Source organism: Canis lupus, chromosome 6 (genome assembly GCF_003254725.2).
Source record: "Canis lupus dingo isolate Sandy chromosome 6, ASM325472v2, whole genome shotgun sequence".
NCBI lineage: Eukaryota > Metazoa > Chordata > Mammalia > Carnivora > Canidae > Canis > Canis lupus.
In genome coordinates, this window is record NC_064248.1 from 11,961,003 (window position 1) to 11,975,745 (window position 14,743).

The following is a 14,743-nucleotide window of genomic DNA, read 5'->3' on the forward strand; positions in this document are numbered from 1 at the left end:
TGATCCAAAGGGGCATCTGCACCCCAATGTTCATAGCAGCAATGTCCACAAGAGCCAAACTATGGAAAGAGCCCAGATGAAAAAAAAAAAGAAATGAAAAAAAAAGATCCCAGATGTCCAAGATGAAATCTTGCCATTAAGCAAGATCAGAGAAAGACAATTATCATATGATCTGACTCATAAGTGGAATTTAAGAAATAAAAGAGAGAGGGGCAGCCCGGGTGGCTCAGCCATTTGGCGCCGCCTTCAGCCTGGGGTGTGATACTGGAGACCCGGGATCGAGTCCCGCGTTGGGCTCCCTGCATGGAGCCTGCTTCTCCCTCTGCCTGTGTCTTTGCCTCTCTCTCTCTGTGTCTCTCATGAATAAATAAATAACATCCTTAAAAAAAAGAAACAAAAGAGAGGATCATAGAGAAAGAGAAGAAAAAAGAAAACACAATGAAATCATCGAGGGAGACATACCATAAGAGACTCTTAATCATAGGAAATAAACAGGGTCACTGGAGGGGAGGGAGGTGGGGATACAGGGTAACTGGGTGACGGGCATTCAGGAGAGCACGGGATGTAATGAGTACTGGGCATTTTATAAGACCGATGAATCACTGACCTTTCTATCTCTAAAACCAATAATACATTACATGTTAATTAATTGAATATATTATTTTAATTTTTATTTATTTATGATAGTCACAGAGAGAGAGAGAGGCAGAGACACAGGCAGAGGGAGAAGCAGGCTCCATGCACCGGGAGCCCGATGTGGGATTCGATCCCGGGTCTCCAGGATCGTGCCCTGGGCCAAAGGCAGGAGCCAAACCACTGCGCCACCCAGGGATCCCCGAATATAATTTTTTTAAAAAGAAATACCACATGATCCGGTAATTCCACTACTGGGTATTTACCCAAAGAATATGAAAACACTAATTCAAAAAGATATATGCACACTTTTGTTTTTTGCAGCATTATTTACAAGAGCCAAGAAATGGAAATAACCACTGTCCATCCATAGATAGATGGATAAAAGAAGATGAAATATTATAAATGACAAGATTGCAGATGGAAAGATTTCATGGATTTTGCAATGGCAAAATTCATGGATCTTGAATCTGACAACATGGAGGGACCTAAAGGATATAATGCTAAGTAAAATAAGTCAGAGGAAGACATATACCATCTGATTTCACTCATATGTAGAATTTAAGAAATGAACAAACAAGCAAAGATAAAAGAGAAGCAAAAACCAGACTCTTAAATACAGAAAACAAACTGGTGGTTGCTGGAGGGAAAGCGTTAGGAGGGTGGGTGAAATAGATAAAGAGGATTAAGAGTATATTTATCCTGAGCTCTGAATAATATATAGAATTGTTGAATCATTGTATTATATACCTAAAACTAATATAAAACTATATGCTAATTATAATTTAATAAAAAATAAAATATAGGGATGCCTGGGTGGCTCAGTGTTTGAGTGTCTGCCTTTGGCTCAGGGCATGATCCCAGGGTCTCGGGATCGAGTTCCACGTTGGGCTCCTGGCATGGAGCCTGCTTCTCCCTCTGCCTGTGTCTCTGCCTCTCTCTCTCTGTGTCTATCATAAGTAAATAAAAAATAAATCTTTAAAAAAAATAAGTGGAGTGACTAGACCAATAGCAGACAAAATAGGCTTTGTGACAAAAAAAAGTTACTAGAGATGAAGAATATTTTATAATGATAAAAGAACTGATCCTGCAGGGATGTATACAATTATAAACATATGCACATCTAACAACAGAGCCCTGAAATATCTGGAAAAAACGGTCAAAGAAGAAATAAAAAAGGAAATAAGTATTTTTAATTGAATGAAAAAGGTTTAAGAAACCATGTACAAAATTTTGTGGGATGTGGTTCAAACAGTGTCTAGAGGGGAATAGCAATAAATGTCTATGCTGGGAAAGAACAAAGGTCTAAAGCTAATGATGCCAGCTTCCATCTTATTGTACTAGAAAAAGCAGCTCAGATTCACCAGAAGGAAGAAAAAAATCAATAAATAGAAAATATAATAGAGAAAAAATAGTAGAGAAAGTTGATGAAATTAAAATTTGATCCTTTGAGAAGATCAATAAAAATAGCCTAGATAGATTAATTAGGAAAAGAGAGAAGCACAATTGATCACTGTCCAGAGACAGAGACAACCAAACCAGAGATCCTACAGATACTTAAATATGTGAACAATTTTATGTCAATAGATCCCGCAATTCAGATCCACTGGACAAATTATTCAATTATTTTTGGTGAGAAGAGTCAAGGACATTGAGAGCAACATCAATAGTCAATTTCAAAACCAGGCAAGTGACTTTGAGTGGTTTTCCTTGTCTCAGTGAGTTGACAGCTATTACACAGGTCGTTCGTCTCTTTGAGAAGCCAATGCCAGGTTTGAAAGGATTTAAGAATTAGTCCTGATGGCCCTCAAGAAGCAACTACAGGTGAGAATACCTTCAAAGATCAAATTCAGAAGAGCAAATGAAGCTCACAGTTAGCTTTCAAAAAGCACCTGCTGATAAAGAGGCAATTAATAACCACAGACTCTAAATACCTTATATTTTCACAAGCTTTGTACATTCATCAAATGAGGTCTTTTTCTGGTCAATAGGTAGCTTTGTCAGCATCGGTTGCTGTGCATTGTAGAAGATTCACTGCTTGATTTCTTTTAGCTTTTGTACATCCAGAGATTTTTATTTTATTTATTTATTTATTTATTTATTTATTTATTTATTTATTTTCATCCAGAGATTTTTAAATGTCTCCTTTCTTGAAAGATATTTTCACTGGGTACAGACTTTTTTTTTTTTCCTTTTTAGTCCTTTAAAGCTCTTCTTCCACTGTCTTCAGGCTTGCTGACAGGAAGCTGGTGACCACTCCTACATTTACTCCTCTGTATAGAATGCGCCTTTTTTATTTAGATTTTTTATACTTTCTTTTTGCCCTGATTTTAAGCTGTTTCACTGTTTTCTTCAGTTTCTTGTGGTTAGAGTTTGTGGAGCTTCTTGGATATATGGATTTGGTTTTCATTAAACTTGGGAGTTTGGGGATCATTATTTCTTCAAATATTTTTCTGCATCCTCCTTTTCAGATTCCATTTATACATTTATAACATTGCTTGACTTGTCCCACAGCAGGCTGATTCTTTTTTTTTTTCCTGTCTGCATTTAATTTTGGATGGTTTCCATTGCAATGTCTTCCAGTTCACTAATCTCTCCTGCATCGTCCACATGGTGTTATTTTTTCATTTGGACATGGCTGTTTTCTCCTCAAGATGGTTGATGGTCACCCTTTTTGTACACTCCACCTCTGTCCTTGACATGACCAATCTTTCTTCTAGCTTCCAGAACATGTGGAATACGGTTGTGATAACCCTCCCACTCAATCTGTCATCTGTGTCATTTCTGGATTGGTTCCGATTGATTTTTCACTTCATGATGGGTCATATTTTCTTGCTCCTGTGCATTCCAAGTAAGTTAAAAAAAAAGATTTTATTTATTTATTCATGAAAGACACACAGAGAGAGAGGCAGAGTCATAGGCAGAAGGAGAAGCAGGCTCCCTGTGGGGAGCCCAATACGGGACTTGATCACAGGACCCCGGGATCACGCTCTGAGCCAGAGGCAGATGCACAACCACTAAGCCACCCAGGTGTCCCCCAAGTCAATTGTTGTTGTTATTATTATAGATCGCATGTTATAGAAAGATAGTTTGTTATTCTCCACAGCTGATCTCTCAGGGTTTCCTGGTGAATCTACAAAAAAGTGAAATCATTTTCTCTGATACCATTCATCAGACTGCTAAGGACAGACTATTCTGATCCCATGGTAGTTCTTAGCTAATCGGTGCCCCCTCCAAAATGTTCAAACAAGATTCACTGTCCTCAGACTGTCTGGAGTATTTACTTATTCCTTTCCCTCTCTCTCTTTTTAAAATTTAAGTCTTCCTTTTTTTGTTGTTATTGGTTATTTAAGACTCAGTCCATGGTTTTGATCTCCATGGTTTGTATACAAGTAAACATGCAGATAGTTCACTATATGTCTTTAATCTTTTTCTTTGACACCAGAAACAAAAGAATACGTACTTTAGGATTCAAAAACAAGCAAAACTAATGAAGGTGCTAAAAAAAATAATATTACTTTCCCTTAGGGAAGAGGGAAGACAATGGTGGGATGGGAAGTGAGGAGGGTCTCTGGAAGCCTGGCAATGTTTTTACACTTCAATGTTTTTCTACTTCATGAAAATTCAGTTGTACCATTTTTCTGTGTCATTTCCTGCAAGTCTTATCATGTCAATTATGCTTTTTAAAAAATTTCTTTTTTTATTTTTAAATATTTATTTATTTATTTATGATAGAGAGAGAGGCAGAGACACAGGAGGAGGGAGAAGCAGGCTCCATGCCGGGAGCCCGATGCGGGACTCGATCCCAGGACTCCAGGATTGCGCCCTGAAGGCAGGCGCCAAACCTCTGAGCCACCCAGGGATCCCCTATGCTTTTGTTTTAAATGATGACTAATACCTGGTAAAACAAACAAACAAACAAACATTGGATTCCTACCCCACATCTTTACAGGGTAAATTGCATATAAATTAAGCATGTGATTTTTTTTTTGTTTTTTCTTAATTGTTTAAAAAGAATCAAACCACAAATGTTTGAGAAGAAAAGGTGGAGAAATAATTTTTATTTTAAGAGTGTTTCGAGCATGATGTGCAACCCAGAAACTACAAAAGAAAATATGATGAATCTGACTACAGTGAAATGAAACAATTCTCCACAGCGAAATCCACCATAAACATCAGAAGATGCGTAGCGAACCAGGAAAGAGATTTATAATTCCTACTATAGGCAAAGTTGAATTCCTTTAATATGTATATTAAAAATGGCTTATAATCAATAAGAAGCTAGGAACCACAAGCAAATAGAAAAAATGGGAAAGAATATAAGTGAACAGTGCAAGAAAATACAAACGTGTTTTAAAATAGGAAAAGGTCAACCTCACTCACAGAGAAATATAAATTAAAATTATGCTGAGACACCCATCTCTACCAAATCAATGACAAACAATGTGACAGCATTGTGTTGGTGGAGATATGGAGGAGGAGCAGGTGTTTTCATATATTCCAGATGGGAGCAGTTAGTGCTATAATAAGGACGGAAAGTAACATGTCAATAACTAACAAAATAAGGCAATTTAAAATGCACAAACCTGAGGTGCCTGGGTGGGTCAGTTGGTTAAGCATCTGCCTTCAGCTCAGGTCATGATCTAGGGGTCCAGGCTCGAGCCCTGCATTGAGCTCTCTGCTCAGCAGGGAGCCTGCTTCTCCCTCTCCCTCTGTTCCTACCCGCTGCTCCTGCTCTCTCTCTCAAGTAAATAACCTTTTTTAAAAAATGCGCACACTGATTGAGCCTAATTGTGCACATGCCAAATACCATGTAGACAAGGATATTTATTACAGTATTGGTTGTAACGGCCAAAGATAAAAAATCATCTAAATATCCTTCAGCAGGGACTTGTTCAATAAGTGGTGACATCTAGTAGTGCCTGCGTGGCTCAGTCAGTTAAATATCTCTGGTTTCAGCTCAGGTCATGATCTCAGGGTCCTGAGATTGAGCCAACCCCCCTTGGGCTCTGCGCTCAGCAGGGAGTCTGCTTGAAGATTCTGTCTCTGCTCCTCCACCCCCCTCCCACTCACTTGGGCTCTCTCTCTAAAACAAATCTTAGTTTTAGAAAGTAGCAAATTAACACACACGTGTGCCTATCCCATATGTACCTAGAATATCTCTGTAAGGAGGAACGGACCTGATAAAAGCTGTTGCCTCTGGGTGAGTTTAGAGGCAGGGTTCTTGGGGCAGACCATTCTTTTACAACCTTTGAATTTTGAACCACGTATTTCATATTTTATTTTATTTATTTATTTTTTATATTTCATATTTTAAAAAGTTAACAAAATTAATGCCTAGAATAGTTAAGAAGACTGTGTAGCAAATGGAAAACATGTATAATTCAATGTTAAATGAGAACAGCAGGATACAAATTTGTGTACTTTGCCAAGTCGTGGTTGTCTCTACAAATGGGCAGTGAGAACACGACAGGTCTGTGTTGTTGGGTTTTGTTGCTTGGCACTTTGGGGTATTTTTCAGTGGTGGTGGTGGTGAAGGTGCCTCCTCCATCCACTCCACCTGTCACCCCATTCCAAGATCTCCAGACTGCTGGCCACCCATTAGTCCAAACTTTGGGGAAAAGTGGAGAAATCAGGCACATTCCTCTTCGCTCTCCGGGGAGCTTTGTGCTACTCTTGCCCCCATCCCAGTTTACCTCCAGCTCCTGCTGTGGCGGCTCCAGCTCTTCAGGGAGGTGGCCTCCATCCCCTTGGCCCAGAAGTTTCAGAGTCTCGCAGGACACCCCAGTTCAGATTTCCCAAGTCATCCTCCTCACTCATCCCTCAGCTCCCAGCCTTCTGAGACCGCCGGGCTCCTCAGGCACTGCTGGGTCTGGGGCAAAGATCACTAACGAGACCCTGGGGCTTTGGATGAAGCCAGACCCCTAAGTGGGCCCAGGGAAACCTATTAAGTAACTTTTCTTACTGCGAGCGTCCCTGGGATCATGGGAGAAGAGGGGGAAATGGTGTGGTGCAGTCGAACTGTTCCCCACTTTCTGCAAAGTCCTCCTACAGCCTACTGCTGTTTTATCATTTGCATCCAGAGAGGAACCGCTGTTTGATCTGGGCTGTGAGGGGTGAGTAGCATTCCAGGTGGGGAAGGACACTCTGATAGGGAGAAGGTGTGCAAGGTCAGGGAGGAGCCCGAGACGGTGGCACGTCCAGGCTGCTATGTGGCTTGTGGGAAAGGCACGGGCAGGAGATGGGGCAACCAGCAAGGCCTCCATGTCATGATGGCCGGAACTTGCACTTCTTCCACCCAGGATTTGGGTCACCTGCTCAGGCCAGACTAGATCTCTCCCCTCCCAGTGTCACTGCTGTGACACCTATTTCCTCCGGGGCAGCAGGGTGAGCAAGGTGCCCGTCCAGCTGAGGAGCCAAGGATTTAATTCAGGCTGCAATTTGGGGCCTGGTGGCCCCGAGTCTGGGAATGGGGGGCTGTTGCCAGCAAAGTGAAGTTGGAATTGATGTCAGTGACCCTGGACAACTTTCCAGGAGGCCTTGGAGGAAGAGCTGCAGTATGGGTGGGGGTGGAGGGTCTGAAGGAAAGGAACAGAGCCCAGGCCCTTGAAGGCTTCGGGGTCTTGGCATCAGGACACATAGGCCAGGTGACATTGGTCTGCCATCTGCCTCTGCCACCCTGGCCTCTGCACATCCCTCTCCTCTCTGCCACTCGCTGCCTGGTCTCTCTGGAGATCTTGGGCCGGGGCAGAATGTGAGTGACGCACGAGGAGCAGGAAGCACACGACAGGACTCGGCACGTGTCAGCGATACGTTCCCCAGCGGTTCCTGTGTGCAGGGAGGGCTGTGTGCCTTCTGGACGTTACACGTGTCCACCTTCACTATAGTCCTGTGGGGCTGAGGAGGCTGCTGGGGTTGCACGAGGTTAAAACTCTATGCTCTCTGTGCTGGTTGGTGAAGCAGCTGAGACGGAACAGGTGTGTGTGAACCCCAAGGTGCCACTGAGCCATTGTGACTCCAAGAGAAACAGGGATGGACTCCTGCTGGGGGCGGAACTACAACATCACCTCCTGAGGCACTCCCAGGGCCACAGGGCCTGCGACTCCCATCAACGGGGACAGACGAGGAGTCAGTCCCACAGGGAGGTTGGGGCTTGGGCCCTAACATCACAGACGAACTGGAAACCACAGCTCCTCACTCAACCCCGGGCATCCCTGTTATCTGAGGCCACCCCAGGGCTGGGCGGGTGATGCAGAAGGCACCCCACCGTGCCACACACACTGCACATGTGCATGGGAAAGAACACACACACACACACACACACACACACACGATGGCTAGGAAGAGCTGTTTTGATATGTACCCTGGCCTGAGGCTCTTCGAAGATCCATAAATTGACCACAGCAGGCCTAGTCTAACGCCTCCTTTGCTGACCTAGTGTTCTAGATTAAGATAGTGCCCTTCAGACTCCTTGAATGGGCTCCTAAAACATCAAAACATCTTTAAAAAATGGTTTACCTTGGGCATACGAACATTGCCACACACACAGCTTTCGGTAAAACCTTACAATATCGGAACTTTGAGAAACTGAAGATTGTCTGCGTCCAACTCTCATCTCATGGGTGAGGAAAGAGGCTGACACACTGTGGCCCCCTCGCCATCACCCAGCCATGGCCAAGGATGGGGTTCAGTCCACGGTGCGGTGGCTGTAGGTGTGGGCTCTGTAGACGTGGGCTGGAGGCCCCAGCAAACAGCCTTCCGGGAGGAGAGGGAGCCCTGGTCAAATGGAGGATCCGCTCAAGGACGGTGGGGTACGCGCACCAGCACCAGCACGGGCCCAGGAGGGCGATGGACGGGCTTTGATGGACATCCACCGTGGGGTGACACGTGCGACAGCAACTCGGTCTAGCCAGTTGAGGCCCCTCAGGTAAGGTGAGCTTGCATAAGGTCTCCAAGGGGTCCAGTTTTAAGGATTAGGTGTGAGAAGAGAAAGATGAGAAGAATGTGTCTCTTAGTTGAGCAAATTAAGGGAATAGCAGCACCTTTGATGGTGGGGCGGCCAGTGAACAGGACCCCCGGTAATTCTGAGGGGGGCACTGGCCTTGAAGATGACCAGGAACGTGGACTCCCTCTCAGGTCGACAGCAACTCTAATGACAAATGCTGAGGAGCACTTTAGGGGAGGAACCCGCAGAAGGTGGGGACAACTGTCTGTCGTGAAGGGACATCACAGGGACACAGGAGGCAGACATTTGCTGAGAAACGGGGATTAATTCCCTCGCTAAATCAGTGAACAACAAACATGACTCATATCTTCAATTCGAGGAGACCGAGTTTCATGGTGTTGCCATGACAACCGTGGGATGAGTGGATGACACCGAAGCTGCCTGGGGGGCAGGGGTCCTCACCCAGACATAGCGTGTGACTTCAGCCCAGCTCTTGTCTGTAGGTGATGTGGGGACTGCAGGGCGTCCCAGGAAGCACCCCCGTCACCACCTGCAGGGACAGGTCTGCTCAGGACATGCGAGTCACGCATCCACCCAGAACCCCGTGGTGCCAGCGTGCAGCAGGGTGGGAGCCCAAAGTCACACGACGAAGGGCGGAAGAAGTGTGTGAGCTGGGCCAAGGACTTGGGGCCAAACCCCGTCGGCAAAGAAGGAAGGGAGAGTTAAGCGAAAAATTGTCATCTGTTGTTTGGAGCGTCGCTGGGGTTGGCGGCGCTGGAGACTGTAGGGCCGGCTGGGGTCCCCCGGGATCTCTGGGGGGAGAGAAACCCGGAGGGGTGAGAGAAAAGGGAAGCGATCCCGGAGGTGTGGGGTGCAGGAGGGGGTTCATCCACAGTGACTTTTTTTTTTTTTGGATTTATTTATTTATTTATTTTTGGATTTATTATTATTATTATTATTTTTGGATCAGTGACTTCTTTTTCTTTAAGATTTTATTTGAGAGAGAGAGCGCAATCCGGGGCAGAGGGAGAAGGAAAAGCAGACTCCCCGCTGAGCAGGGAGCCCGACACAGCAGGGTCCCAGGACCCTGAGATCACGACCCGAGCGAAGGCAGCCGCTTCTCAGCCGGAGCCACCCAGGTGCCCCCACCGTGACTTCTGACTTTGGACTTGGGCGCGAGGCTAGTCCGATCACGGAAGGTCGAGGAAGTTTCCCAGAGAAATGATTCATGACTTAGGGACAGATGGAGTTGGAAGTGTTGGCAGGACGTGCAGGTGGCAATGCTGTCCTAAGAGAGGAGGAGGGGCCCGTGGGGGGTCGGGCTGCCCGCGCAGCTTAGGCCGGGCGTGGGTGCTGTTGTTCACGGAGGCTGCGTAACATGGAGCAGGGGCACACCCTCCCCTGGGATGGAGTCAGAACCGAGGGCCCAGGATTACCATGGGGGTGTCCCGAGTCCAGCTCGGGGGAGAGCTAGAACACGGAAGTCAAACAAAGGACAGTGAAGGACAGTGGCCAGGGCCGGTGAGGACGGGAGGGCGCGTGGCCTATCCGCCGAGAGCGGGGGTGCCACTTCCCCAGGGACGGGCCTCTGCGGGCGGGGCGCTCCGGGGCTGCGGGGCCCCTCACCTGGGAGCTCCGTCCCAGGAACAACCATCTCCATACCCCGAACCGGCCGCTCAGGAAAGAGCCTGTTCCTTCGGAACTCTGAGCCCTCGGGCCACGGTCCACTCAGGTGAGGCCCTCCTGGCCTTCCTCCCCGAGGGCTGGCTCCTCGGCTGCTGCGATGCTGGGAGCGCCTGGGGCTCAGCCGTTAGGCCTCTGCCTTCCGCTCCGGTCACGTCCCAGGGTCCTGGGATTGAGCCCCACCCCGGGCTCCCTGCTCAGCGGGGGCTTCTCCCTCTCCCTCTGCCTCTGCCTGCTGCTCCCCTTGCTTGCACTCTCTCTCTGTGTTAAATAAAATCTTAAAAAAAAAAAAAAAAAAAAAAAAAAACAAGGACGCTGGGCAGAGCTGGGGGCCGGGTGGGCAGGAGAGCAGACGGCGGCTCCAGACCTCTGAATTACTGCAGGACGTTCGGGGAGTTCACCGGGCTGTGGCAAACCCCGCAGAAGGCGCTGGCGTCCCTGGGGCGTCCCTGGGGCGTCCCTGGGGCGGGGCGAGGGGGCCGAGCCTCGGAGGGTGAAGGCCCCGTGTTTTCGGGAAGCGTCACCGCGAGCCCCCTCTCTGGCCCGGACGCCTGTCCTCCCGCAGGTCCCGACATGAGCTCCTGGCCCGCGTCCAACTGGACGGCCCCAGCCGAGTTCGTGATCCTGGGTTTCTCCGGGTGGCCCCAGGGGCTGCGGCTGCTGCTCTTCGCCTTCCTGCTGCCGCTCTACCTGGCCACGCTGGCGGGAAACCTGCTCATCCTGGGCCTGGCTGTGGCGGAGCCTGCCCTGCACTGCCCCATGTACTTCTTCCTGGGAGCGCTGTCCGCCGTGGAGGTGGCCTACACGCTGGCGCTGACTCCGCGCATGCTCGCCGGCTTCCTGCTGCCGCCCGCAGGCCTGGCCGTGGCCCGCTCCACGTGCGCCGCGCAGATGGGCCTCTTTGTGGCGCTGGGGGGCGCCGAGTGCCTGCTGCTGGCCGCCATGGCCCTGGACCGCTACCTGGCCATCTGCCGCCCCCTCTACTACCCCCAGCTCATGAGCACGGCGCTCTGCTGGGGCCTCCTGGCCTCCTGCTGTGCCGGGGGCTCAATCCTGGCCTTGGGGCTCACCACGGCCATTTTCCAGCTGCCCTTCTGCCAGGGGGGCTTAGTGAACCACGTCTTCTGTGACCTCCCGGCGGTGCTGCTGCTGGCCTGTGGGGACCGGCAGCTGCAGGAGCGGGTGCTGCTGGCAGCTTGCCTGCTGCTGCTGGTGCTGCCTCTGGCCCTGATCCTGCTTTCCTATACCAGGGTGCTGGTGGTCATCCTGGGCGTTGGGGGATCTGCGGGCCGCCGCAAGGCGTTCAACACGGTGGCGTCGCACCTCACGGTGGCCGTGCTGCACTACGGCTGCGCCACGGCCATGTACGCCAGGCCCCTGAGCAGCCGCTCCCTGGAGGAGGACAAGCTGGTCTCGCTCATCTACATCAACCTCACACCACTGCTCTACCCGGCCATCTACACGCTGCGGAATCGCGATGTGCAGGGTGCCCTGCAGCGGGTGCTCAGCGGCAGGACGCCAGGGACCGTCCACCAGGCTGAGGGCAACTAACACCATGCCAGGCGGCGTCTGTCCTGAAGTCTCCCTCACTGAGGGGGAGCCTCACCATTCCAGAGCCATCTGCGGCACCTACTGGACATGTGCCCGAGTTCAGCCTACGAGGACTCCAGAGGACTCCAGAGTCGGACCACAGCCTCATTCTTTGGTTTCTATGACCATTCCAAGCTCAACAGTTCCTGTTGATGGCTGTGCACTGTAGGATGTTCAGCAGCCCCTGTCTCCACCCAGTAGAAACCAGCAGCGCACCACTGATCCCCCTCAGTGATCAAAAAGGTCATCAGAGATTGCCAAACATCACCCAAGGGGCAAAATCAGCCCTGGTTAAGAACAACTTCTCTGAACTCTGGCTACACAGTATCTTTTGAAGAGAAATGAGTACTACTGCACAAGAAGTTTATGGCTGCATTATTTATAGTAGACCAAAACTGAAAACAATCCAAATGTCCATGAACATGGAATAGACACAAAGATGGGGCATCTGGGTGGTTCAGTTGTTTAAGTGTCTGACTGTTGATCTCGGCTCGGGTCATGATGTCAGTGTCATGAGTTCAAGCCCCACACTGGGCTCCATGCTGGGCATGGAGCGTATTTTTTAAAAAGAGGGGTTACCTGGGTGGCTCAGTCAGTTTAGTGTCTGACTATTGATTTTGACTCAGGTCATGATCTCAGGGTCATGAGATCAAGCACCCCATCAGGCTCCACACTGGGTATGGAGTCTGCTTAAGATTCTTTCTCTCTCCCCTCACCCTGTCCTTCCCCTCCCTATTCTCTCTCTTTCCAAAAAAAAAAAAAAGTTGGGGGGCGTCTGGATGGCTCAGTCAGTTAAACGTCCGCCTTTGGCTCAGGTTGTGATCCCGGGATCCTGGGATGTAGCCCTATATTGGGCTCCCTGATCAGTGCAGAGCTTACTTCTCCCTCTGCCCTCCCCTCTTCCTGCTTGTGCTCTCTCTCCAATAAATGAAATCTTAAAAAAAGAATAGAAGGGCACCCTGGTGGCTCAGTGGTTGAGCATCTGCCTTTGGCTCAAGGCATGACCCCAGGTCCTGGGATCGAGTCCCGTATCAGACTCCCCGCAAGGAGCCTGCTTCTCTCTCTGCCTATGTCTCTGCCTCCCTCTGTGTGTCTCTCATGAATAAGAAAGTCTTAAAAAAAAAAAGACACAACAACTTGTGGCATATTTGTGCAGCAGAATTCTACACGGCAACGAGAAAGAATGAAGTCTTCCTGCTAGCAGACACAGACCTAATACCAAGTATAAGAAATGAGACACAGAGTACACACCTAGTGCCTCCCAACGCATAAGGGTGGATGACAGAATCTCTGTGCTGGTTGATATGACCTGGGGGAAGGGTCTGGGTTGGCCCAGGCACTGGGAGATCGGGCACTGGAGCAGTTCTATATTCTGACCTGGCTGCTAATGACACGGGTATACATGTGTTCGAATCTTCATGAAGATGCTGGCTTCAGATCTGTGCACTTCGTTGTATGTAAAATAAACTATAGCTGGTTCAACTGTTAGCCAAGTCAGGCAAGCCTTTGCTCATGCTTTATGCCCCTGCTGTGCTCACTCTTTTCCTCTTGTTCCACCTATGAAAATGCCTTCCTTCCTTCTGTGACAACTACTGTGACTCCAAAATAAAATTTCAGCACCAGCTTCACTTCCCACTCACCTACTCAGGCCCCCCACAAAACTATAGTTTGAGCTCTTTAAAGCCAGATCTCACACCCTATTCTTCTAGTTCGAGATCCATGAACTTGGGAGGTTCTTAATAAATATCTGATGGGAGAAGTAAACCATAGGCAAAGCTCCTGGGTTGTCTGGGGCTCTCACATATGGGCTACGGCATAGCTCTTGAGTCCAACCAAGGAAAAGAATCTATAAGACAGAGTCCTCTTCTGGGGTCTGTCCTCAGAGTGTCAGAGCTCGCTGAAAACCTTAACCCCAGATTGTTGGGTCCAACTTAGCAATCAATGCAAGGAGCCCTGGAAGCAGCAGGCTAGTACCTTGGCATAGTAACAGAAAACTTGGTAGACCTGATTGCACCAGGGTCAGAGTCCTAGATTCTGTGGGAGGGAACTTTGCCTGAAAACATTCCCTGTAGACTCCATTTAGACACTCCAAGTCTGAGAAGCAGAACCAGTGCAAGCAGAGTCTGCCTACCTAGCCCTGCCTGTTGGCTGGAGAAATAGCACACCTATGGAGGCTGGTTCGGAGCCTGGGGAGAACGGAATCTGCAAGCCACATGGAGGTTCAAGAATGGAGTTATCAACAGCCTCCGGTGACTCATGACAGGGTCTCTTGTCCCTCTGTCTTCCCATGCCACCTGCTTTCTCACCTCTGTGTCTCCCTCAGGCGGGTCCTAGAAGAACAGGATGTCCTCTTGTGCACAGAAGTTCTGGCTGAAAGGCACTAGATGTGCCACCAACCCCCCCCCCCCCCCCGCCCCCGAATCCTCCAGGTATGAGAAGGTCTTGTATTTTTAAGGGGTCTGTGGCCCTCTGTGGTTGTGTGCTGTGCTGATTTTGCTCTAATTCATCTCCTGAGTTGGGGGTAGGCTCAGAGGGGAGGGGTCCACCAGGGATCCTATGATGCAGGCTGCACCTGCATCATTAGGGTGGGATTAGGTGGGAGCCACAACTAAGGAGCTGTTTACATTTGACTAGCTTGCAGGCCTCCCTCAGGCGAAAGCAGAAGCAGGTGTGGTGGATTGGGAGCCTTTGTCACCTTTCTAAGGAGGGGACAGGCCGCCCTGCATCTGTGGGTAGTGGCCCTAGGTCCCCAGGGCCTGGTGAACGGTTGCACACAGTGGGCCTCTGGCCACATCTCTGGGGCGGTATGAACAACTCAGCATCCAGCCAACTCTCCTAATCCCTCCAGCTGTAATAAAATCTTTTAGAATATTTCACGAGTCTGGAGACACG

The 14,743-nt window shown here is 48.9% G+C and overlaps 1 protein-coding gene across 1 annotated transcript; it reads left to right on the forward strand.

Annotated features, from left to right (window-relative positions):
* Positions 1-8,417: 8,417 nt before the first annotated feature.
* LOC112646066 (olfactory receptor 10AC1-like) lies at positions 8,418-11,812 on the forward strand. The gene is made up of 2 exons (XM_035717887.2): positions 8,418-8,560; positions 10,645-11,812. Exons 1-2 carry the CDS (start codon positions 8,418-8,420, stop codon positions 11,810-11,812), a joined length of 1,311 nt encoding a protein of 436 aa, XP_035573780.2.
* Positions 11,813-14,743: the final 2,931 nt, after the last annotated feature.